This window comes from Neodiprion pinetum, chromosome 2 (genome assembly GCF_021155775.2).
Source record: "Neodiprion pinetum isolate iyNeoPine1 chromosome 2, iyNeoPine1.2, whole genome shotgun sequence".
NCBI lineage: Eukaryota > Metazoa > Arthropoda > Insecta > Hymenoptera > Diprionidae > Neodiprion > Neodiprion pinetum.
In genome coordinates, this window is record NC_060233.1 from 42,979,190 (window position 1) to 43,003,560 (window position 24,371).

At 39.5% G+C, this 24,371-nt stretch overlaps 2 protein-coding genes across 6 annotated transcripts in view; both read left to right on the top strand.

Annotated features, from left to right (window-relative positions):
- LOC124210960 (neuronal calcium sensor 2) overlaps positions 1 to 9,961 on the top strand; it is a 98,619-nt gene extending 88,658 nt beyond the window's left edge. For all 4 annotated transcript variants that reach the window (XM_046609459.2, XM_046609460.2, XM_046609461.2 and 1 more), the window contains 2 exons: positions 1,470 to 1,598; positions 6,561 to 9,961. In XM_046609459.2, coding sequence (XP_046465415.1) covers positions 1,470 to 1,598; positions 6,561 to 6,737 — 306 coding nt within the window. In that variant the 3' untranslated portion in view covers positions 6,738 to 9,961. The remainder of the gene's footprint in view (positions 1 to 1,469; positions 1,599 to 6,560) is intronic.
- Nca (neurocalcin homolog) overlaps positions 1 to 24,370 on the top strand; it is a 113,285-nt gene extending 88,915 nt beyond the window's left edge. For both annotated transcript variants that reach the window (XM_046609455.2, XM_046609454.2), the window contains exons 2-5: positions 15,469 to 15,703; positions 15,829 to 15,947; positions 17,225 to 17,413; positions 17,886 to 24,370. In XM_046609455.2, coding sequence (XP_046465411.1) covers positions 15,634 to 15,703; positions 15,829 to 15,947; positions 17,225 to 17,413; positions 17,886 to 18,080 — 573 coding nt within the window. In that variant the 5' untranslated portion in view covers positions 15,469 to 15,633 and the 3' untranslated portion in view covers positions 18,081 to 24,370. The remainder of the gene's footprint in view (positions 1 to 15,468; positions 15,704 to 15,828; positions 15,948 to 17,224; positions 17,414 to 17,885) is intronic.
- Position 24,371: the final 1 nt, after the last annotated feature.

A 24,371-nucleotide genomic window follows, 5' to 3' on the forward strand; every position in this document is an offset into this window, starting at 1 on the left:
CTTACAAGGGCGAGTCGTGTAGGAAAGAATTCCCCTATCTTCATGGGTGGCATCTGAATGAGGCCTGCGCTGGGGGTGGCGGCGCGAACCTTAGGGTCAATATGGAGAGAGACCCTCCAGGGGTCACGTGGACCGGTAAAGAGGTAAAGTCTCCTCTCTCCCTCTCCCTCCCTCTCACCCTCGTTCCTCCTTCCTCCTTCTTTTCTCGTATACCTACCTGAAGCGTCGGCCGACCTAGTTCGACCCAGTGTATGGATCTGAGTGTATACGTATTCATGCCGCGTTTTACCGAATGCCGGGCAAATTTTGTAAACTTCAACCGAAGAACCCTAGGTCTCAAGGAGTGGGGGGGATACAGCTTAGACGGTTTAAGCTCATACCTATATTTGGAAGTTTTTTTTTTTTTTTTTCTCCAAGTAAACGAAACAATTGGAGCAATCCGAGCTTGAGAGTTTTATTATTCGTAGTTTCAAGAACATGAGAGAATTTTTACTATAAACTATAAATAATAAAGTCATGAAACTTAAATTGTTCCGAGTGTTTTCATTTTATTTGAAACAAAAATAAAAAAAAAATTAAAAAAAAAAAAATAAACTCCTAAAAATAGGTATGACTTTAGACCGTCCGAGCTGTACTCCCCTCTTAAATTTATTTCAACCATTCTTCTGCCTCGGATAGTCCGTCGACGGATCTCTCAATGTCAGCCCTACCCTAACTAAAAATGCAGTTCGGGGTCTCTCCGATGCTTTCAATAGTCTATTTCGATGTCCTGGTAGTTCCTTCCGTCTTGCAACCTATACTTTATGGTTTGCCAGGCAGGAATGGTAAAGTCACAAATAAGACACTTGATCTTATCTTTTGAAACTTTTCAACCTTCTTTTTAGTTGTAAAAATCTTTTTCGTTTTTTTAAATATATGTATTATACGTATCGATTGGTGTTGAAAAATTTGTTTACGAAAGTCACTATGCTTAACAATTACAGCCATTTGTAATGACCAATGAATGGTAAACAGATGAATGCAATTGAGTAATAATTTTTTATCGAGAATTTATACCGTGTTTTATCAGATTAGACAGGGAAAAAAATTTGCTTCTAGCTAGATCTAAATAGATCCAATTGTATATATTAATTTTGTTCCACGTGTTGCGAACTGTAAAAACGTCTTTATTTTTGAGAATACAGAGGTGTTGAGAAAAAAATCGTGCACGTCGACGTTAAATCAGACGAATCACAAGTTAGGCCTGGTAGTAAGAAAAAGTCGAGTTTTCGTCGAGACGGAACCGAAGCGAGACGAATCGAGGTGATATTATTGTTAATTTCCGGTGTACCAGATTGGCACCGTGCTCTGAATTTGTGTAAATTCAAATTGGGGGCGTAAGTTTGAATATCGTAGAGTTGATTAATCGAGTATAAGCCCTTCGCTCTGATCCGTCGAATGAACCCCGTGTTTTTGTTGATATGTTCCAGGAATTCCTATTGGCGATAGACGTTACATCTAGCGGGACACCCGAGGAGAAATTAAAATGGGCCTTTCGAATGTACGACGTGGACGGAAATGGCGTAATCGACATCCAGGAGATGACGAAGATTGTGCAGGTAACGAAATTTCGTTCATTATGTTTTTATCATAAGTGGGAGAAGAGTTCTACAGCCCGGACGACGTCGACGTAGCAGTCGTGTCCTAGGAGTCGCTTCAACTTCCGGCTTCGTTCGTTTACGCAATCAGTTTCTCGTACGAGTCCCAGAAGTTGATACAAAAAAATTGACACACACCAAGGAACCTTCTCTCTCTCTCCCTCCAAACTAATCAATCACGAATCGCCTATCTCGGCATAATTGATAATTTGACTTGGAAAATTAAATCAGCCGATCCGAAACTTGCTCCCTAAGTTCCCGGCCCTCCCTTCCTCCCGCCTTCGCCGCCCCTTGCCTTTTAAATCCGCGACGGAGGGCTGTCATCGGCGAAATTGGGTCAAGGGACTCGACTAAATCACCGCGTCGGTATCAACCGCGCTCTACGTGGCACTGACGTCAGCGTACCGGTGAAAGGAAAGAGGAAAAAATGTTTAAATAATTAAAAAGAAAAAAATCGGAGGTATCGTTTCGGTTTTTGTGTTATTCTTTCGCCGATAATTCATCGCGTTGAATGAAAACGAGAGAGTTGAATATTATGAAGAATATGCGAAGGCGTTCGGCAAGTTTATTGTCGGGGCGTATATAATAATTTCGCAACCCGCGAGCGGGCTGAAATAATAATTGGATCAAGGTATACGTTCGCAGATGAAAATGTGAAAAAGTTTTATTCAGAGGAAACTCTCCAGGCTTGCAGACGGTGGGCGCGTCGGGGAAATTATATACGGTTCTCGAGACGCCACTGATGCTAAATGAGAGGAGGAAGAAGCGTATAATTAATCAGAGAAGAAAAAAAGGCGAGAGAAGAATCGGCAAAGATTTGCATATTTTGTAGGTACGGCAGATACTTGAAAATTTAGCTTGCAACGGTCTTTTACGTAATTGATTAGCAATTTGTCGATTCGTTTTGGCAAAGTTTCATCAAAGACTTGTAATAAAACGGAGTTCAAAACTTCGATATCCCTAATATAACTTTACCCAACGCCCTACGGATCGTGGAATTCTGATGGAAGCAAGTCGCTAACTACTTGCTGTAATTAATTACTTCAAAGAACTCGAGGAAAGTGATGGGGCCACGTAGCTGGTTAGGTGAAACAAAAAAGTTTCAGGTTTCCGGGACGCGTGCAAAGTATCGGGAAATCGCTACACGGATACGGATACAGCCTTATGTAACTAGGCTAGAAGTACAAAATCATTAAATATAACACGTATGAAAGAACGAAACTGAAGTTAATCGAAGTCATTCGATTCCGTCAATATTACGTCACGACGCTACAGAAAAAAAAAACGAAAAGAAACTACCGTCTATTTGAAAACTATAAGAGCTCAGCTATCAACAACTTCCGAAAATTCTGATTACAGGATAGTTGTTTTGCAAAGAAGTTTCTTTAAATATTACAGATTTCTAGCTTGTGGTACTTGATAAATAAGTGAATCTCGTCGCGGTTTGTAGGCGTTTCATCAACGCTTTTGCAGTAACGAGGTCACGTCTAGATATCGTTAAATAGAAAAGGTTTTTTTTTTTATTTTCAACTACAATAAATTCTTGCGATACTTCTCCGAGTCACAGGTACTATTTTGTCCGACTGACGATTATTCATCGTATTCAATTATATTCGGGGTTGAAGAGAGCCTTTATAGCTCTCTCACTAAATTTATCACCTTGATGAAATGGGAAGCGCCGATTAATCTTCTCGCTGATTAATTCTGCGGAGAAATTTTTTGCCCCCCTTTGCGACGCCTTGGCTTATCTTGGGCCTAAAAAGCTAAGGCAGGGTCATTAGAACTGATGTCATTGTAGAAGTTGAAAGGACGCGTCTATCCGTATCGCAATAATCTTGAGAGTCGACTCGTTTTTCGAAATTTGATCATATAGTCAATTGTTTAGCGAATATAATGTATGGAGAAAGTATCGAAGACGCTTGTTTATTGAACTTGAAAGGGCGCAGAGACTCTGATTTTCGCCCCCGTGTCAGGCAGGAAAAATTTGCAAATAATTCACCAGCAGTTGTCAGCGGCATTTAAAAATTAAAGGTCAACAACGCGATGGTAATTTCGTTCGTTCCGAGTATAATTAAATTACGAGTCGAAGGACTATAATTGTGTAAGCTGCTCGGATAATCGTATGACTAACGAGGGTAATTGGAACAACGGTTCGTCATCAGCATCCATTAGCGGTGCGATTTGAACTGGCTCTAATGCTACTTGACTATTTATCGGTTAGGTGTGCCCGACATGCGACACCGTAATAATAACTGGGCGCTCAAATACGGACGTAGTAGATTCTCTTGTCACTATTTTACTTTTCTTATAATTCAACACATTAGCCTGACATTGTTGGGAGTATAATAAATTTTCCAAGCCGCGGCGACATTCCGATTACGGTTGTACGTTATGAAGAAATAAAAACAGACGTTCGGGTTGAAAAGTGTCGAAAAAGCTCAGGTTGAGAAAAATCGAACACCTACCTACGCGTAATCACTTCCAACGGCGTGACTCACAGGGCGGTTTTCATCGCGTAAAAATCAAGGCGACGTTTCGCTCGCAACGCCGTCAGGGAGGAGAGTTTGATCGAAGGTCTGGCGGTGGTGAAAAAAGCTCTAGTCAGCCTCGGCATCGGGGCCGAGTCGATCCTCTTTATCCCTCCCCGCACCTCCGACTGCGAACAATACAGTAATTAACGGAGCGAGGCTCGCGGTTGTAGAGCCTTCGGTTATAAATCCGGACAAATCAGAGCTGCGGCACTTTGGGACCTCGTTTGGCGAAGCTCGTCGTGACCTCGACCCGCCTCGCCTCGCGTCTTTGCTTCGTCGCAAGCTCGCGAAAGCGAAAAACGGGGCAAAGGCTCGGATCTTCGATCAGAAGGCTGTTCTTTGTGCTTCCTGATCTTCGACGCGGACAAAGTACGAGGGGCTTTTTTCCCCTGCGTCAACTCTACCATGAATTTTCATCGTAGGTAGTTCCACGAAGGTCGGATCAAACGCGATTCGAGTCTGCAAGATGTCACTAATTCGTCTTACCGGCAAAAACGGGCAACGGATGATAAGAAATATCGGTCGACGTTTGTACCTAACCTGGATGGTTGCGGGATTAAGCTTATTTGTTTGACTCTGTCGGAGAATATATCAAGTCTTCAGATTTTCGTAGAAGTTGAGCTTCGAAAAGGTGAAAATTTTCGAAATGTAAAGGTCAAGTTAGAGGAAAAGAATAAAAATGGACGACCGTCAACCGATCCAGTTGCAGGTTTAAAATGTCGTAACCACACCGTCGTTACAGAGAAAATAAACAGGTTCGTGAGCTAATTAAGGGAATGAACAGGCAGCGAAATTAAATTATGAGGATAAATGCTCTAACGAGCAATGCGTGTTTACAAGTTTACAGTCAGAAACAAGACTAGGCTGTTTTTACAACAATATTGATTGACGCAGCAGTCTTATTCATTTGGTAACATGTGAAAGCTCTGTAAAGCGTATTTCATCCATGGCGACGACTACTAGATGAGAAAAGGAGGGCAAAACGGATGATTTCACCCTGTGTAACAATATTTCTAGGATGGCGTGTTGCCGTTGGGGTGAAGATGAAAAGAAAAAAACTGACCCCGCAGTGTTTCCGGTTTCCGTTGGTTCGCCGGGCTCGTTTTCCTCGGCGCCGAGGGACACGCGTCGCTCTTGCGGGGCTTAACGAACCATTTTTGTTCGTTTCTAGAAAATTCCCGAAGGAAACGGAATCTCGTTGGACGAGAAAATCAATTCGTCCTCGGCATATTCTAGGACAGCCAGTGGGCAGCGAGTCTTTTCGGACAGTCGTCCAGTCCTTGGCTTCCTCTTCGTCCAGCGTCGCGCGACTCTCGGAGGTCTTTGATCGTTGATGCGAGCCCTTTTGTAATTGGGAAAGAGAAGACTATCGGCCCGGAGCCGAAGGTAACTTAACGTTGTCAGGTATCACCGTCCTTTCGCCGCCAGTCCGTCAAAGCGCCGCGGTCAGCCCTGCGAGGAGCTTGACACCATTAATTGGTCGCGAGTGAGCCGAGACTTTGGACCATTTGTAACAACCAACTAGCCGCAGACATTGTCAAATGCTGACCCCCTGGATACGGGTTATGGTAATCTACCCGGAGCCAATTTGCCTGTACGAAATGCCGGACGAACTTTAGGAAATTGGACCCCCGAGCTTCCTTCCATCCTCGCTTATACGCAAAGACTGCCGAGGGTTAACGTCCTCTAAAAACATTCCGCCGTTCTCTGTAAGAACTCTAATATATTGGGCTAGGTTGGCGAGAAATTAGCCAACGTTTCGCGGAGTGTGTTGTTTTCACGGGGACTGAAAGTGAGGGCGGACTCGACGTTCCCAGTAGTACAGCCTGTGTTTGGTCAGCCCTGCGGTTCCAGTTTATAGTACGCTGGTAAGTTTTGAGGACCCTTTACGGGTGTCGAGCAGTCGGAAAGTGAGGGCTGATTCGACGGACGTCCCGTGCTCATCCTTAGTCGGGAAATGTGCGAGAGCAAGGGGCCCGAGCGTGACGTCATACTACCCATTACGATCGAACGTGTGGAGGAGAGGCGGGGAAATCGTAAGGCAGTCCTCTTGTATTTATTGGATGAACTTACAACAGCTTGTTCGATTTTCTTTGGTTGTTTGGTAATAATCGACGCGACGAAAGATGGATCTGAACCATGAAGCTTTGGCCGAATGGTGGGAAAAAACAGTTGGACTAAAAATGAAATATGAGCTTATGCGTTCAACTTTGTTTTTATATTTTCTTCCCTCCTTCTTCCTTTCTCCAAACTAATTGGGAAACGATTTCCAAATCCGGCTTATCGCTTGTAACAAATTACACTTGGTCGACGAATTCACAAACGAGAGGAAACGTGACCTACGATATGTTGCTGACAATGTTGCAAACTATCTTGTACCCTGTGTTTCCAGGCGATTTACGACATGCTCGGCGCATGTTCGAGCAACAGGCCAGCCGACAGCGCTGAGGAGAGGGCGAAGAATATCTTTGCCAAAATGGACGAGAACAACGACGGACAGCTGACGCAAGAGGAATTCCTTAAGGGCTGTCTGCAGGACGAAGAACTCTCAAAGATGCTGGCACCTTAATCCCTATTCGCCGGAACAAGATAAGATATATACATATATACAATATGTTGATTTGCTAAACACGGTCACGTTACAATAACAGCGCATATGAAACGCTATATACAGAATATACCTACACTAATTTACATTCGGTACGCGGCGTTGATCTTGATACATGTAAGTACGTACACCGTAACGGTCAGATCTGGAGCGAAATGCGCTTTCTTTTCGCGTTATCTGAAACCGGATGAATCTTCCGTTCGTCCGTTCATCTTTAAAAATGGAAAAACAAAAAAAATGCAAAGAACAAACAAACAAAAAACTGCCGATCAAAAAAATATCATTCTTTCCTTTGGACGTTTTCATTATTTTTCTGTCATTAAGTCTGGGTGTACTGGAAAGAGTCGCGTATTTTTTGATTCAATAATCGTTTGATTGGGATGCGCGATCGAAACTTGAACGGAAAATATGAAGAAAAAGAGGTCTGACCGTCGTTCCGCGTTGAGGACGGAAATTCAACCGGTATCAGGCTGCGCTCGCGATAATTGCAGTTATAACATTACATTCTGAATCTGAATAATTCTCAACACCTATATGTCGATTATTCGCAATACACCTATTATACATGCGTTGTATTATCTTGATTGAAAGTGCCATGGAAGAAATATACAGAAATGAATCGCGCCGCACGGTCCGATAATCCAGTCGTCTTTTATACATATATAGGGGATCGCATTTGTGTGAACCATGCTTACGCACGTAAAACGATCACGCACACATCATGCATATATAATATATTATATAACTGATAAATAATGCCGGCGAAACAAAACGGAGTTCACACGTTGTATCATAAGGCTTTGACAATTACATCGATTTTAGTCGGTTATAATACATAGTTAATCTTAAATTATAAATTATAAATTATACATATATACACGTACACAAACGCGCGCACACACAAATATATATTAATTATATAAATATATAAGAGAATTGAGTGGCACATTCCATTTATAGATTTGCCAACGGAAACTGTAAGCGTACATATGACGTGCGTATGCGGAGATAACTAGTATAAATTATACAATAGCGGGGACGTTAAATCGAGGGTTTATTTCGTGGAAAATATTCCGCTGATACAGACGAGGAACAAGAAAGCTGTCTTGGAAAACATGAAAATCGATAAATCGTATTTCGCAAGCACGGCCACGGATCGAGAAGAGGTGGTGGCCGCAGAAATTGAGAACAAATAATTGCTTGCAAACGGTGAATTTGCGGCTTGAACGGCTATTGATCGAATGACGAAAATGAAGAAAAAATGAAACGAAGCGAAACTAATTCCAAATCGACCCCTCCGACGATACGTGCACGTACCCAACAACGCTCTGTTCCCATTACCTTCGCGAAGTATGCGCGCAGAATTAAATTCCGATCGATACTACACATCCCACCTTACACGTACGTATACGTTGAGTTATTTTAAAAGAGAATCGTCTGCCAGGCTTCGTCATACCTCCGTACCGTGTATATATTTATATACATGCATATACATGGGGTGCAATTTGTCGGTTTGATTATACAGAAATGCCTGGTTGAATTCGAACAGCCTCGTCACGTTCTATACAAGTATAATATTTTGCGCGGAATATACCCTCAAAATTTCTATATTGTATACACCCTGCGATTTCGGTGGCTAGCAAGAAGCTTCTCGCGCTTGAGTAAAGCAAACAAAAAAACAGAAAAGAAATTTATTAAAAAAATTCCTAACCCTTTATATTATCTGATTGTTAGATTCAAGGTTTCTCGAGGTTATTAATAAATTTGTTATTGTACGAAAGAAAGAAAGGAATATGTCAGCTGATTAGGGTTTTAATATACCTACGTATATATGCCTATGCATATACGCATACCTACACGTATGAGCTGTAACAGATATATATATACCTATATGGAATATACATGTATATATATTTCAATAAATGTTCATATTACACCGTTATCATTTTTATCTCTGGTTATACATATATATAAATATATTATATATAGTTAAATTTTAAGATCCAACCCGATATATCAATGATAACGATATAATATGAACATATATATACCATACATTGCGCAAAGGTAATATACTTACTTTTACGATATTTGCACACCGGCTAGCATTTATATATTATTATATGATACAATACGCGATAAATGAATAATTAATTCAGTAATTAAATATTACAGTATAATTACTCATCGAATAACAATAATAATTATATGGAAATAACGTATAAGATGCGATTACAAGAGAACGTGGTCGAACGAAATAAAAAAAGAAACCGCGTTGAAAAAAAAAAAAATACAAAGCCTGCTGTTCTTTGACACGTAATGCGTAAGCAACGTTGAAACGTTTGAAACGTTGCCGCGCGGCTGAAGCAGTAATGTTAAAAAAAAAAAAAAAAAAAAAGATAAAGAAAAAGCGAAACACAATACCCGTTGCTTATTACTTTTCATCAATCTCATCTTTGCCATTCCAATGACTTATCGAAGTTGTGAAGATACGCAATTCGAGAAATTTAATCATTCGCTTGCACTGGAGTAATTTAACTCATTATCAACGTGGATAAAAATTTGTTATTCGTCTCTCGAAATGGAAATAAAAAGATTAAAAAGAAAATAAAAATTAGATACATGCAGCGGCAGCTGCGCGTACACGACGTTCTGTTAAAGCGGTATCTGAACCGTGGTTTCCTGAAAAACGAATATTCAAATTTATTCCGATACCTAAGCGTTGCATTATTTATTTTTTTTAAATTTTTCTCCTAGTCGCGATTTTCCAATTTTCTTGTCGTGTCCAGCAATTAGAAATATTGGACAAAAAAGTATCCCTCTACACGCTATAGCACTCAGGGTTACCTGCGTAAATTCTTAGCTAATCACTTTTACCTATATACCTACACGTACACAAAATCTAGCGATATAGGCGTAAGGGGAATTTCAAATCTTAAAACGTTAGGTAGTAACTTGATGATACGCCTCATCTGCAGAGTGATTCGTATTTATACCTCTATATAACATATACCGTCTGTAATGAAGTGTGAAGAAACGTAAGCAGACTATTACAATATAATGTCTACGAACTTAGTGATATAGCATTCGACCAATTGCATGTCTTAATTAGGAAAAAATAATAAAAAAAAAACAAAAAAAAAAAAAAAAACAAATCAAAACAAAAACACGAACAAATAACTAAAGTGAATAAAACAATACAAAGTCTCTACTTCTGACGAAACTTTGCTACTGTGAGAGACGCGACGGTATCGCTTATCGATCGTTATGAATCGTCATTGACCTGGTATATTCGCTGAGAAGAATTACCTGTTGCCATGATCGCAAAAGTCGATAAAATAGACAGATTTTTTGTATTTTTCCGATTGCCCGAAAATGCGGGAAAACATTAATTTTGCTTGCAACCGTATAGATGGATATCTTTTATTTCTGAAGTCTGTAACAGTTTTAACTTGAGCAATCACTGAAATTGGATTCCCTTCTTCTCAACGGATTTCACCAGGCAAAATCTCCAAACGGACCTGGCGTCTATCTCATCAATCATACATCTAGTATATTAGCTACATATCATCATCGCGTCCTTCCACATATTTCTACAATACTTATGTATAACCTTATCTTGTAACTTGTAATCGCAACTTTCTTTCTGTGTACGCTTTTAGGTACTTCTGTATACAATATATATATATATATATGTATATATATATACATATATTGTATATAATATACGTTACGTAAATTACTTATATACAACTATTACTGTACGTAGAGTAAATTTTAACGCGGCAGAGCTGATCCTGCAATTCATATATTATCTTAAAATTATATAACTTACATATGTACCGATAAATTATTGTTGTACCAGAAACACCAGCATTTACCCTTGCGTTTTTGATTGGTCCACTAATTCGTCGTTCGCAGCTTATACCTACCTTTTAGTAAAGGAAACAATGGAAAGAAAAATATCCTCACAGCGTGTGATAATTTCTCGCCGATTGTTCCTCTTTGTTTCTCACTCGAATTAGTAATGTCTTAAAATACGTACAAATTGCGTCAGATTAATATTAACCGGCATCGAGTAACACTCGCTGTATAATCCACTGCTGCGGCGGAAAGTCAAGCATCGACAATCTGTATAGAATGTTCACGAAAGATTTACGTGACATGCAGAAATGAAAATATTTCCAATTGCTTTACGCGTAATTAGACGGCGGTATAATAAATGAAAATAAAAGGAAAGTGGCCGTGAGAGCCGAAAAGTTCGGAGTTTCGTTGAATCTCCTCATCACAAGTTGTACATATTATATGTGTCATAATTTTGTCACCGTATAATTTAAGCGATTATTGCCAAACCCCACGCATGCGAATCGATTAATAATGTCTGCAGGCTGAGATTCATTTATTAAAATACACCAACGAAATCAACGAATATGATGTAACCTACGCGATATCTAATATTTTGTATACCTGCATCTAGACATATGTATTATATATTACGTGTAACAAAAAACGCGTGCTAAACAACCGAGGCCTTTATATTTCGTTTGATCATTTCGCTCATTCGTTCGTTGATTTGACGTAAAACGGTATAAAAATTTATTGTGCAAGGTGACGATCCTCTCGACGAGGAACGAAACGATGTCAATTCTCGAGAAAAAAAAAACCAAAAAGTAAAAAAAAAAAAAGATAAATAAAAGATTGAAGGAAGAATATATATACATATATCGAAAAAATTAAATCTGTGTACAACGATTACAACTGACCGTAACTCATTGTGCATTATTGCTATATTTTATATTTTTCTACTTCGCATAAAATTCCCCCTTGCTGGATTTACCCGCGTGTAACTTCACCACTATCTCCTAAATCGAATTGTCTGCACAGCCGATTCGGCTTTATCCTCTCCCTCCCCTGTCCTCCTCCCCCCTCCGTAATCGTCTGGAGCTTTTCGTTAGCACGCAACTAAACCTGCCGCGTTTACCGCCTATTGCAAGCGATGCAAGTCTAGGCTTAGGCGTAAAAATTTCCCCTCTTTCGCCTGTTTAGCTCACTCAACTGCATCGCGTTTCCCTTTCGCCTCTCACTTGCTAATCGTAAGCTCTGCTTGCCGAGTAGTCCGGACTCGACCGTTGAGTCGGGCTTATTCGGCTGACTGATTGTCAGTCCGTAGGTATCCTCCATACCCATATTCAGCTCTTCGTAGATGTCGGGTAACTCTTCGAGGAGTTACCGAACGAATTGCTGATTCCTGAAGCTTTATTGCTGCAAGTGAAAATTTTTGGAAAAGTTTTCTTCTTCACGTTCCAACCGCGAAGTTATGAAATAACAAACGATCCAGAGAAACTCGCCTTCGAGTTTTTTTTTTTTGCATTTAACACAAAACTGTTTCGAACTCGTCTTTCTAACGAACTTTACGCCAAGGTGAAAAGATTCCGATAGTAATTCGTTTCATCTTTTTCATAAACTGGCAAATTACCATTAATCACGAGAACTGTGTTTTGACGAAACCCTTTTCTTTTTAGTAATATTCATTTCTTCATATGTCTTCCCCCTTTGGTACATCGGGATATTTATACCACGAGGTATTCGTTTACACGAAATTCCTTGTGTTATTATGCCTGACTCAAATTTCATTTCATTGTGCTGTATCGTCACTTGAATTGATGTATAATAATCTGCACCGCGGTCGCCAATGTGACTCGAGTTCTGATTACGAGGCAAAAGTGTAAAGACATGCTGTTCACCCTCATTATTATTATTATTATTATTATTATTATTATTATTATTATTATTATTATTATTATTATTATTGTCATAATTATTGAAATAAATTTACCGAGTATTATTGTACAAGTATGGTAAAATAATCTCGAATAACTACTTTTATTTTTATCTCAGCGTTGGCTGACACGTGCACGCATACATACCTGTATATTTATATGTATATGTATACGTGTATATACATATATCGTAATTATGACACGCAATACGCGAAAATAATCATATATACATCATACATAACCTCTGTAACGTTTCTTAGGCTAAATTGGAATACATCAAACCTCTGTGTTGTAATAGATAGTAATATTATATGTTGGACACCTAACGAGGATCGCATAGGTATAGTTTTTATACGTACACACATTATGGGTGTGCAAATTGATTCTACCGTACGTACGTAGGTACGTATGTACAATGTGTACAATGAGTCTATGCACGCTATAATATTATTATATCGTCCATCGAGACGTACGTACATCGTATATTATACTTTGAATCGTATAGTTTATCATCGTCGCACGATGCGCGAGTTGCGTTACACCGATAGATGAAATTCCAAGTGCATGCAAGAATGATTATTGTCATTGCCATTTACACTCGCGACAAAGTATAACGCATTATTATATTATTGTACGTGATAAACGTCGGGTCTTTCAAATCTCCGTGACGTCGTTTAGCAAAGCGACGCTACGATGTTTAATCTCGAAAGTTATACTTGTTAGGGGAATTGTGACGGTGATTGTATAACGAATTAATTGTCGAAACTCGTAAACGCGTCGGCTCATTCTATAACTACCCCCACAATCTGCAGCCTTGGACCCATTCGAGTTCCCTCATTTTGCTCGAACAAACAATCGTATATTGTTACCGCGGATGTGGGGCAACGCCCTTGTTTCGTTTGTTTAAATTTTCACCGTAACTTTATCTTTTCAATTCGTAACATTTGCGGCGAGGAATAACAGTTGCCAAATACTTGGCTGCAAGTATTGAGGATATCGCAATATTCGTAAAAATATTGGAATTTCCTTACGTCGCGTAAACTTTAAAAGAATACGCTTTATGAAAATTACAATTCAAAATCTACCGTCAATTATACATATGATTATATTCCCATAGCGTTGCGCAACAATGATCGTTGAGTTACTGCGGAATATTGGATTATTTCCATGAACTCGGAAGCATAAAAACAGGTGGAAGTAAAGCCGGGCGGGGGCATGGATACATTCCTCGGAGATTCGCGAATCAGTCCTTTACTTCAGAGGTCTGCGACGACCTCAACTTACGCGCGGCACAGAGGATCCCAACTTTCGAGTTATAACTAAAACAACAACAACCAACAACAAGAACAAGAACAAGAACCGCCTTGGCGAGAACGTTCCAGAGTAACAGTTTCCATTTGCTCTAGGCGTGCACACGAATTGCGCCCAGGATAGAAACTGCGCGGTATAAATTTCCCTCCACGTAGCGAATAATTCTCGGCAATAACAATCAAAACTGATCGCCGACGGGTCGCAACAAATGGCAGGCTGCCCCCGTTAACGAGATCGGTCGATAGGCCTCCCTCTGCAACGGATAGTTTTCAATTAATAACCAAATGCAATTCCGGCTCTACCTCTCGCGCAGCCATGAAAACTCCTCGTTGCGGCGCGGAACCGCATCCGGAATATTGGGGGAATAGGGCACGAAATGTATTAGTCCCTTCTAGCTGTGAAACCCGTGCACGGGCGTAAGGGAAGCTTGAAAACGTTCGCGCGGTAACGAAAATCCAACGCCATCTTGCGATAACGGAACGATGTGAAAATAAATCAATTGCGTGCTGCGATAATCGACTTGATACTAGTCCCCCGGTTTACAGGATTAACGACAAACCTTTCGTCGAAACTCATGTAATTGTACAGGGTTGCATGTAAATCACGTTTATACGCGGCGTGTACACCGATTCATGGGTAAATACGTACGTACGGTGCTTAAAGTATACAAATATACGTGTATAAATTATGTTGAAACATGAACAAGTATTTATACATAGTAGATATTATACATATATTAATATATGTATATATGGTGTATTCGTTATAATTTAGGTAATTCTATATCGTGTACCTTCAACACATGCTGCTGTCTCGGAAGAACCTCGTAATTTTTATGTAGGTCATTATTATTATCATCATTATTATTACAACACTAAAATAAATTACACTATGCTCTGAACGCACTGTTGTTGATCCTTAACGATAATTTTCTTTCTGTTCCAGGTAATGTGGATGGAATTTGAAAATGTACGAATGGTATGCAGCGTGGTTGGCTTGTGTGAAAATCTGCAATATGTGTGTCGGTATATTTGCGTTTGCCAATTGAGGGAAAGAAAGAGAAAGAGAAAGAGAGAGAGAGAGAGGGAGGATGGATGAGTAGGTAGCAACATACCGGGAGTCGGCACTCTCACCACAGAGACTCCCCGGTATGGTCGCGTATGAATCGGCGCGTATTGAAAATTGCGCCAAGCACCCCCGACGATTGGCTCGAAAAGCGATGGGAGAAGGGTTGCCTGTCCGTTTTATTGCACGTCAATTCGTATCGCGTACGGGAGGCGAGGCCTTCCCTAACGGGATTAAATTAACGCCCCGCTGCTTTGCAGCCCCCGGTAACAAACACGGGTACAAATGAATACGGGTAGTGACGAACGTGCGCGGAAAATCGGAATCGCTGCGGGGAAAATATCTCTGGTATGCTTTGACGAACCTCGACGTTTCACGTTTCACGTCCCGCTCCGATCCATCCACGTTTCGTTCGATACGCGACGCCTTCTTTCAAATCATACTGTCACAGTTTGCCTCTCGCGGCGACTAATCGATCCTCGATCAATATCAGTTCGACAGTACAGTGCGTTTTCTAATTTCTAATCTCTTTACAGACCTGACGTCAGGTGCGGGTTGGCCAGACGCCGCGCCGCTGCTAAGCAGAGAAGAAAAAAAAAAAAAACAACTTCCCACGTAGGATAGTTAGATTAGATTGTAAGTATTAGGAGAAACGGAGTCGGAGAACCCGCGGCATTCGGCGGGCTTTGAGGGAATCGACTATGGGGAAACAAAACAGCAAACTGAAGCCTGAAGTGCTGGAAGACCTCAAACAGAACACCGAATTCTCGGGTAACGTAGACCGCGTGCTGGATAATTTGCAAACTTTCGTTCGTCCTACGATCGGCCCTCGTTTTATTTTCGATATCGTCTCATTCTTGATATCTTGTCAATTCCACCTCCCCCCCCTGCTCCAGATGCCGAGATTCAAGAATGGTACAAGGGCTTCTTGAAGGACTGTCCAAGCGGACATCTCAGCGTCGAGGAGTTCAAAAAAATTTATGGCAATTTCTTTCCTTACGGGGACGCGTCGAAGGTAGGATCTTACAAACACGAGGATGAAATATATGTTAAAATAAGAAAACGAATTTCACTTCCTGTATGTCGTAACAGATCGCGAGGCGGTCATGTCGGATGCTACTAAGATATAATAACTAACCCGTATTTACACACGCAATTCGTATTATTATCCGAATCACGCCCACCCACGTATATTTTAATTACTCTCCTGTTAACCATACTCTGGGGGAAAAAGGTAATTTTTGCGTAATAGCCAGCATGCGATTCAATTGACATAATAATAATTGATTAATTATACAAATGTATAATATTTGCCACACCAAATGGCTTCACACATGATTCTCTCTCGCTTTACGTTCAAGGCATGAATTCTCTAACTTACACACGTCTGCTTCATGAAATTACACGAACAGAAAATAATTTAAAAAATTATTCGACGGTACTATGTTCCGGCATTTTGATAAACTGTCGATTGTTAAACCGGTATGAGATATAAAGCAGTGCAAAAACATGCGTGCTTAGTCCGATTGGAATTTACCATTAAAGCTGAAACTGTACAAAATTTGACAGAAAGCACATAACATTTGTGACAGCAAATTTTTGACAGTCTTCAAACACATAAAAACAAAAATTCCGTAGTACGATTAGAATCTTTGGGAATGTTAAGAAACCTCGAAATTTTTTAATTCAATTTTAATTTTAATTCCCATTTTCAAACAGTGACAAAATTTTAAAAAAAATCAGTTCTTATACGACTACCATGTACGTGATTAACTTTATCAGTACAGAAATAGTGCCTGAATGGACTGTAAAACCCGAATCTGTTTCTTCATGCGTCGAGTCACTTTTGATGAGTCAAGACTCTTCTCTACAACAATTTTTCCGCACCCGGAATGCGCAAATATGAATTCCAACGACTGCATGTCCCCCGAAGCAGCTTTGCAAGCTTCTACGTAATCCCACAAATATTCTTCTGCACATTCTGCACCACTAACGTGTCCCTAGATTCACCAAATAATATAAAAGTCTGGCAGAGGTGGGTTGACGGCGACTTTCGTAATGAATAAAATTTATCGAACTTATTCGTTTCTGAACCGTTGGATGAAAAATTGTAGAGATCCGGGTATCCGGACCGTCTCGTTAACCTGGCCTCTGTGCGGCACGACGCATCCGCAAATTCCTACAGCGAGGTGGAATGGTCGCGTAGCACAGCTTTGATCATGTTCTATGGTGTGGGTGGTTGGATGAAATCCGAGGTGCCACAAATCCGTAACGTTTTTACGGTGTGATTAGTTTGCAGAGCACGTATTTAGGACGTTTGACGCAAACGGCGACGGGACGATCGACTTCCGGGAGTTCCTCTGCGCCCTCAGCGTAACGTCCCGGGGCAAGCTGGAACAGAAACTGAAGTGGGCCTTCAGCATGTACGACCTTGATGGGAACGGATACATCTCGCGGCAGGAGATGCTCGAAATAGTGACGGTAGGTACAAGTGGCGGGGAACAGAGATGAGGCGAGATTGTCAATCGTAGAAAATCGTACTCTTGGCCGCAGCGATTCCGAGACGGATAAGTTTTTCACGAGTCGGTTACGTTGGCAATGCAGAATCAGCCCGCAGCGCTGCCGTCGGCGTGAAGCCGTGAAGCAAGCTCAATCTTTCGAAACGTAACAACTCATGCATGAACATCGAATCAGACCCAAAAATAAGAAAACATAACGTCACCCACAACCGTCGAATCCAACTCAAAAATACCAAGTTCGACGGTAATGGGTCATGTTACGTTTCAAAAGATTGAACTTGTTTCGCGGCTGGCCCGTGGCGGCGCTGCGAGCTCGTTTCGCATTGTCAACGTAACCGACCCGTTGAAAAAATTAACCCTCTCAGAATCACTGCCGCCAAGAGTACAATGTAAAAGGTGACTGCACGCGTGACGCTTCGTTTGTGATTTCGCAGGCGATCTACAAGATGGTCGGCACCGTGATGAAGATGCCGGAGGACGAGTCGACGCCCGAGAAAAGAACCGACAAGATATTCCGGCAGATGGACAAGAACAAAGACGGGAAACTCTCCTTAGAGGAATTTATAGAGGGCGCGAAGAGCGACCCGTCCATAGTACGGCTGTTGCAGTGCGATCCGCAGGCCCAGTGAGGCCTCGGGACCCGAGACCATGCTGCGGCGCCCGGCCCAAACAGATCCGGCGGCCCCGACAAGTTCGAACTGACTTTCTACCTCCTCCGCTTCCGGCATTCCTTCACGCTTCCCTTTACTCCTGCAGTTCTATAACCTTACTTGTATACATGATTACGAAGAAATCGCACCACTTCCGTTTATACGAAAGTCGTTCAATCGATAACGCGCAGTCGAATGTACGTACATGTAACGTATATACGTACCTACCCACGATTATCGATATCCTGCCTAAACGTCTTCTCCTCTATAGTCTATACCCAATACACACAGGCAGACTCACACCCGTACTAAGACGAACACAGAGTCGCGTAGAATACGATTGTATTTCAACTTGTTGGGAAAAAACGCGGCGCGAGTTTTGGGCCGGACCCGGTCGTCCGGGGGGACTCCTGGGCCCACGGCGCTTGCACTGACCGCTAGCTAGATGGTTGAACTAGTCCAGTCGCTCTGTCTCGCTCTGAATAGAGAATAAGGAATGAATGCAAATGGAGGGTTGGTAGAACGAAGAAAAATAATAACGGTGGGTCAAGGAAACGAGAGGAATGAATGAAACGACACAAATGGGATGCGAAACGTCAGTCGGCCACACGGTTCGGCGGACTTTCAAGTCCGGGCGGAGATAACGAGATGCCGAATCTTCCCCGGTAGTTTATTATTCTGGCCAACGTCCCGCGTGGCCCGGTGCCTGAATCCAGCCTCCCGGAAAACGGGATGCGCGAGATGATGATCGTCCTAGTATCTAAAAGGACCCGCGACGCTTTTGCGATTTTTCGGCTGGTATACATATAGCGTATATAATCGTTATTGTATAATGTAAAATTAGCCAATGTCTCGCAGGAGCATCGCGCGGCAAATATTATACCTTTGCGGTGATCGAATAAATTTATACGTACAATATAATTATATAGAAAGAATTTTGACAGACAAATCGGGGGGCAGTCGTGTTCATCGTCGAGCCTCGTTCGCTCCCTGAAATTGTAAATGCTTTAGGGGAGGTAAAAGTGAGGCGGAGATGTTAAAAAGAATAGCAACACGTTGGGAAGAATATCAGCTGAAAGTGTAGCTCTTCTTTTTCATTTAGCTATTTTCCCTTCCGTTCCGGTCTTTTTATCCCTTTATACATACAGATATGCACTTCGGTGGCAGCATTTTTATACGCCGCGAAGTTCACGCTCGTTTGAAAGAAACGCGCGGAAAGTGAAAAAAGATCAAGTTTATTTTTATCATTTCGACGCACAGAGAAAAAAATTAAGTGAAAAGGTAAGAAAATTCATGTTCATTTTTTTCGTTCTCGAATCAAACTTTCAAAGGCAGAAAAACACATACAATTAAGGCTGCCACTGTTTTGTCTAGTTTGCAGGATTTGAAAAAAAAAAAAAAATTTATTCGTGGTAAACCGTGCTATACATATAAATACACTTGTACGATTAGCAGCTCCTGCAATGGAGATATTATACACAGGTGTATGTATACTGAATATGCATATATCAACGTATTACTTAAAAATATAGGAATAAACCGTGAAACATTTACGAATCAAAAGAACCTTGTAAAAAAATTTTGGTATTTCAGGTGAGAGTACATGTATACGCATTGAAGTGAAATGAGAAAATAGTATAGAATCGCGAAAAAATCAATTGTACGCAGGTTACCACGTCCGAGAGTATTTTTTCTCCATTTTTCTTCTACACTTATTTATCTTTTAGTTCTGTTTGTTCTGGAGTGGTGTGTGATGCAGAAAATAAATTTACACACACACACACACACACCCATGTATACATTATACATACATACATATATGCATATATATATATACATATATGTATGTATGTATGTATAAAATTAAAGTAAAGTATAGAAGTAACATAAATTAAATTAAATTAAATTAAATTATAAATTAACTTAAACTAAGCCGTTGTCATTTGCGTAGCGCTGATTATCATATATTACTGTAAGAAAAATAATAATTTTTGAAAATGCGTTGCCAACAAATTAATGTGAAAAGTTAGTAATATATCATTGCTACTACTACTGCTACTACTACTACTACTACTACTATTATTATTATTATTATTATTATTATTATTTCTACCTTACAAGAAATGACACATTCTGCGTCATTTTTTATTTTATTTTGTCATACTTCGTCGTTCCTTAACAATTTATCGTTATGAAATAGTAACAGATATACAATATTATATACGTTAATGATAATAATTGAATCCTTATGAATTATTCTATGAAATGGTCAAGTCACGGCGCTGTGCCGGAAGAAACTGATTTTGCAATCAACGGCGAGGGGGCACAATAACGCGTTCGTGATTCCAGCGTTAAATTTCGCGGCTACCATCTTAGTGCTACAGCAACTCATTATTGTACACACTATATGTACTACATCAATTTTCCTCTACAGTACCTACATCTTAACTAGACATCTATTATATTCATATACTGCTCATTAATTAATATTTATAACATAATCTACTACATGCATATAATTCAAAATTTTCCCTCAACTCTAACTTGGACATATTTCGTCATGTTAAATATCTAATAAATTATTAAATTACCCATAACATTCGGAAAAGAAAATTGATAGAGAAAAGAAGATAAAAAAAAAAAAAATTGAATTTATATGAAGCAATTAATACATAAATTACTATAATAATACAATTTATGTATGTATGTATGTACATACATTTACCTACTAGCATAAAATGTGATTGTTTTTTCCTCTACTAAAATTGGTCTCTTTAATAATTACGAATGCGTCTAAAAAATTTAATAAACTTCAAAATATTGATAAAAATGAACATACAACAATATTCCCAAAATATATATATATAACAATAACAAGAATAATGACTCAATATTTTGTTATATACACTCAATATTCTATTCAGTTACACGGTGTAAAGGTATAATGCGTTACGAATAATCAGGATGAAAAAAAAATGAAATTTAAGAAGCAATAAAACGCATAAAATATATACATACATACTTATATATTATTTATGTGAACTCAGTCGGAAGTACAACAGATACCGCAAGATACGTATGTCGACAAGTCGTCATACGTACTCACGTATAAAATTGTTCTTGCATTTTTGCATAATACTTATATCTCACTAAGATGTTTATAGATAATGGATTTACACGTAGGTGGTTATTGTTATGATTGATGAACATTGCAACATCGGCGGCTCGGGCATGCATACATAGCATGAAAGTAGCGAAGCGTGTAATATTTTCGCTAATTTCAACCCTTTTACGTGAATTTGACGAACGATTTACTCATTCAAAATTCACCTCAGTCTTGATCACGAGTAACTTATCCTTATTTGTAAATCCATCCTACGGAACAGATAATTAAACGGGTTTCACCACAAGACCTTAACGAAGGAATATATAATGAATACATGTTTCAAACACATAGTATTATACTACGATATAATAAATATGCATGCCAAACGAGTCAGATCTGCGCTACACTGTCTCGTTGGAATTATTATTTTATGCCTCCTCTCAGGTGAATACGATTCATAGATATCAAAATAATATTTCTCTAATTCTACAACTACTGTATATCTTCTTCGTCTTCTTACATTACTTCTATTGAATAATTAGAAGAAAAAAATAAAAAATAAAATTCCTCCCGCCTAAAACCGGTCTGCTATATATAGAACGGAAAAGAGACTTACATACAGTGAATTTTAATGTATATAAACGAATGAATATTAATCCCGAATGAGGACGAGTAACGCAACGGTCGTGAAACATTTTCACCCCTGCGTACAATATGGTATATATAAACATACAATATATATAAAATACACGCATGGCATTAGAAAATGCACGAGTACTTGGCTCGTTACTTTGCCAAGTATCAACTAGGCGCGCGCAATACATCCCCGAGTAGTCTTCGCCTTGGTTCAAAGTTGAACAACATTAATTATTTAATTAATTAATTAATTAATTTTGTCGCTGCGCTTATATAGGCGGGTGTGGATAATATTATGCAAATATCAAAGAACTAATTTAGCTTAGCTGTGAGCTTGCGGTGGGCTTCCCCTGCCGCGCAAGGTTCATTTTCCCTCAGGCACGATGTCATCTAGGAGGAAAATTTACATAATATTTTCGCATCTCATTCCTCTTTGCGCGGTATTTAGAGGATTTACATTTTTTTTCTTCACACCATCATTTATCCATTGTACTAAATGATTATTACTTATTATTTTTCGAAATTAAAGCAGGCTTTTTGGTGTTCACCGCCAGGAAGAAGACTTGTAGAGCACTTAATCATTTGCTACGCCTACACGTACGGAAGGCAGTCGCATTTTAATCAATACCGGTAAAAAAGATTCCGTAATTACCAACTCCGTTATTCCGAAATTACGGAACCTCGGGATTATAGATGCCGATGAATAATGAACTCGGGGTTCAGAGATAGCGTCGACGACACCCAATGTGCACGCGTAAAGTTACAGTCATTTAAATTTTCAAAGTTGAATCGCGCGTCGAGCAACCGCCATAGCGGGGTTGTTTTTTTTTTTTTTTCTTTAATTTAAATCAGTGTACATACATACCTTACGTAAAATAATTACGTTGTTTAACCGAGATAAATTTGAAGAAAACTTTTGCCAAACTGTTACAAAATTTCTTCTACGAGTCAATTTCCAATCTGTAGAAGCTTCGTATAATGCGACGATACCTTTACTGGTGGGGAAAAATAACAAGTTTCGGTTTAAACGAGATTGTAAAGATCTATAAATAGTTTGAATCTACGCACAATAATTATTCTAGGCTTACCGAAACGGGCCTCAGCAGTGATAAGTGAAAACCTAAGGGTGAAATTCAACCGTAACTAACCTGCGGATCAACGTGCGCGTATTACAATATATTGTCAAATCCATTGTTGTACGGTAAGAATAGTATTACGTACTTACCGTACAATCAAGGCACGATTCGCGGGGCAGACGTGATACTGGCCACGATACTTATCGAAACCAAGTTGTAAAGAAACTATTGTCAGTTACTTATAGCAATAGATATTTGATTTAATATTATTTACATTTCAAAATGTATTTCAATACATTCCCCTAATCAAGAAAAAAAAAATCCAGAAATTGAATGAATAGGAATCTACCAGCTAACGCTACTTGTTATCTACGTCTCACTATTGGTTGGGAATTTTTTTAATTATTCGTTTCAAAAAGAATCTAAGCACCGCGCCACCAATATTCTCTGTACAGAGCACCTTACGCACGAGGACTTGTATCATCTGAACCAAAGAAATGAATAAACAAAATGAAATAAAATTGTAACACAGTCGTGTACAATCATAGGGTTTAGTATTAAAATGTGAATTTAAAAAAAAAAAAAAAAAACGAAAAAAAACGAAAAAAAACGTGAACAACAGCCTGTAAAACTATTTGATTTTATAACTTCTAATAATACAATAATTCTAAACGATACAGGATTGTTAAATTGTTATCAGCACATAAGCGCATATCTGCGAAACTTGAAACAACGCACTCTGTTTGATCAATTGATGCCGATCATTACCATCTCGCGAATTCTATCGATCACCGTTGAAAGCCCTCGGCGTACGCTCTCAGCTAAAAGTCCCTGTTCCAAGTAGTCAGATGAACATGGCACGAAAGATGACGAAATACTTGGTCACTGTTTACCTCGTTTCTCCGTCTGTGCTCTTTAACTTTCAAATGTAACAATTCGTCATTGAATCGCTGTAGAGTATGTTTGTCAGAAGACGTAGCATACCTGCCCCGTAAGCATTATACAGATGTATAATTTATTGGTGCTAAGAATAAGTAAATAAATCAAGTATGTACCGTGTGTTCCGAACAGTATATGACCTGATACGCGGCGTGTATTGTTTCACGGCCTGACGCATGTGCAGAGCGGCTAGTAATTTTTAACATGTCGTTGTAATCGTTTTGCAAATTTTCGCAGCGAATAAAGATTCGAGATAAAGAAATAGTAACACAATAACGAAAACAAACGGTGATAACGTATAATCATTTTGAAATTAAAACTGATTACCTACCTACGCGATAAATTTTATTCTACAAAAAAAAAAAAACATATTTTTATTGTAATTGTTGTACTTTGACCACACGGTACACCGCAGCGGCTTGAGTTTCGATCTTCGGAAGTAAAAAAAAAAAAAAAAAAATAGCGGAAAATATGAGTAAAAAGAACATCTGTCATCGGAATCGAAACACAAAC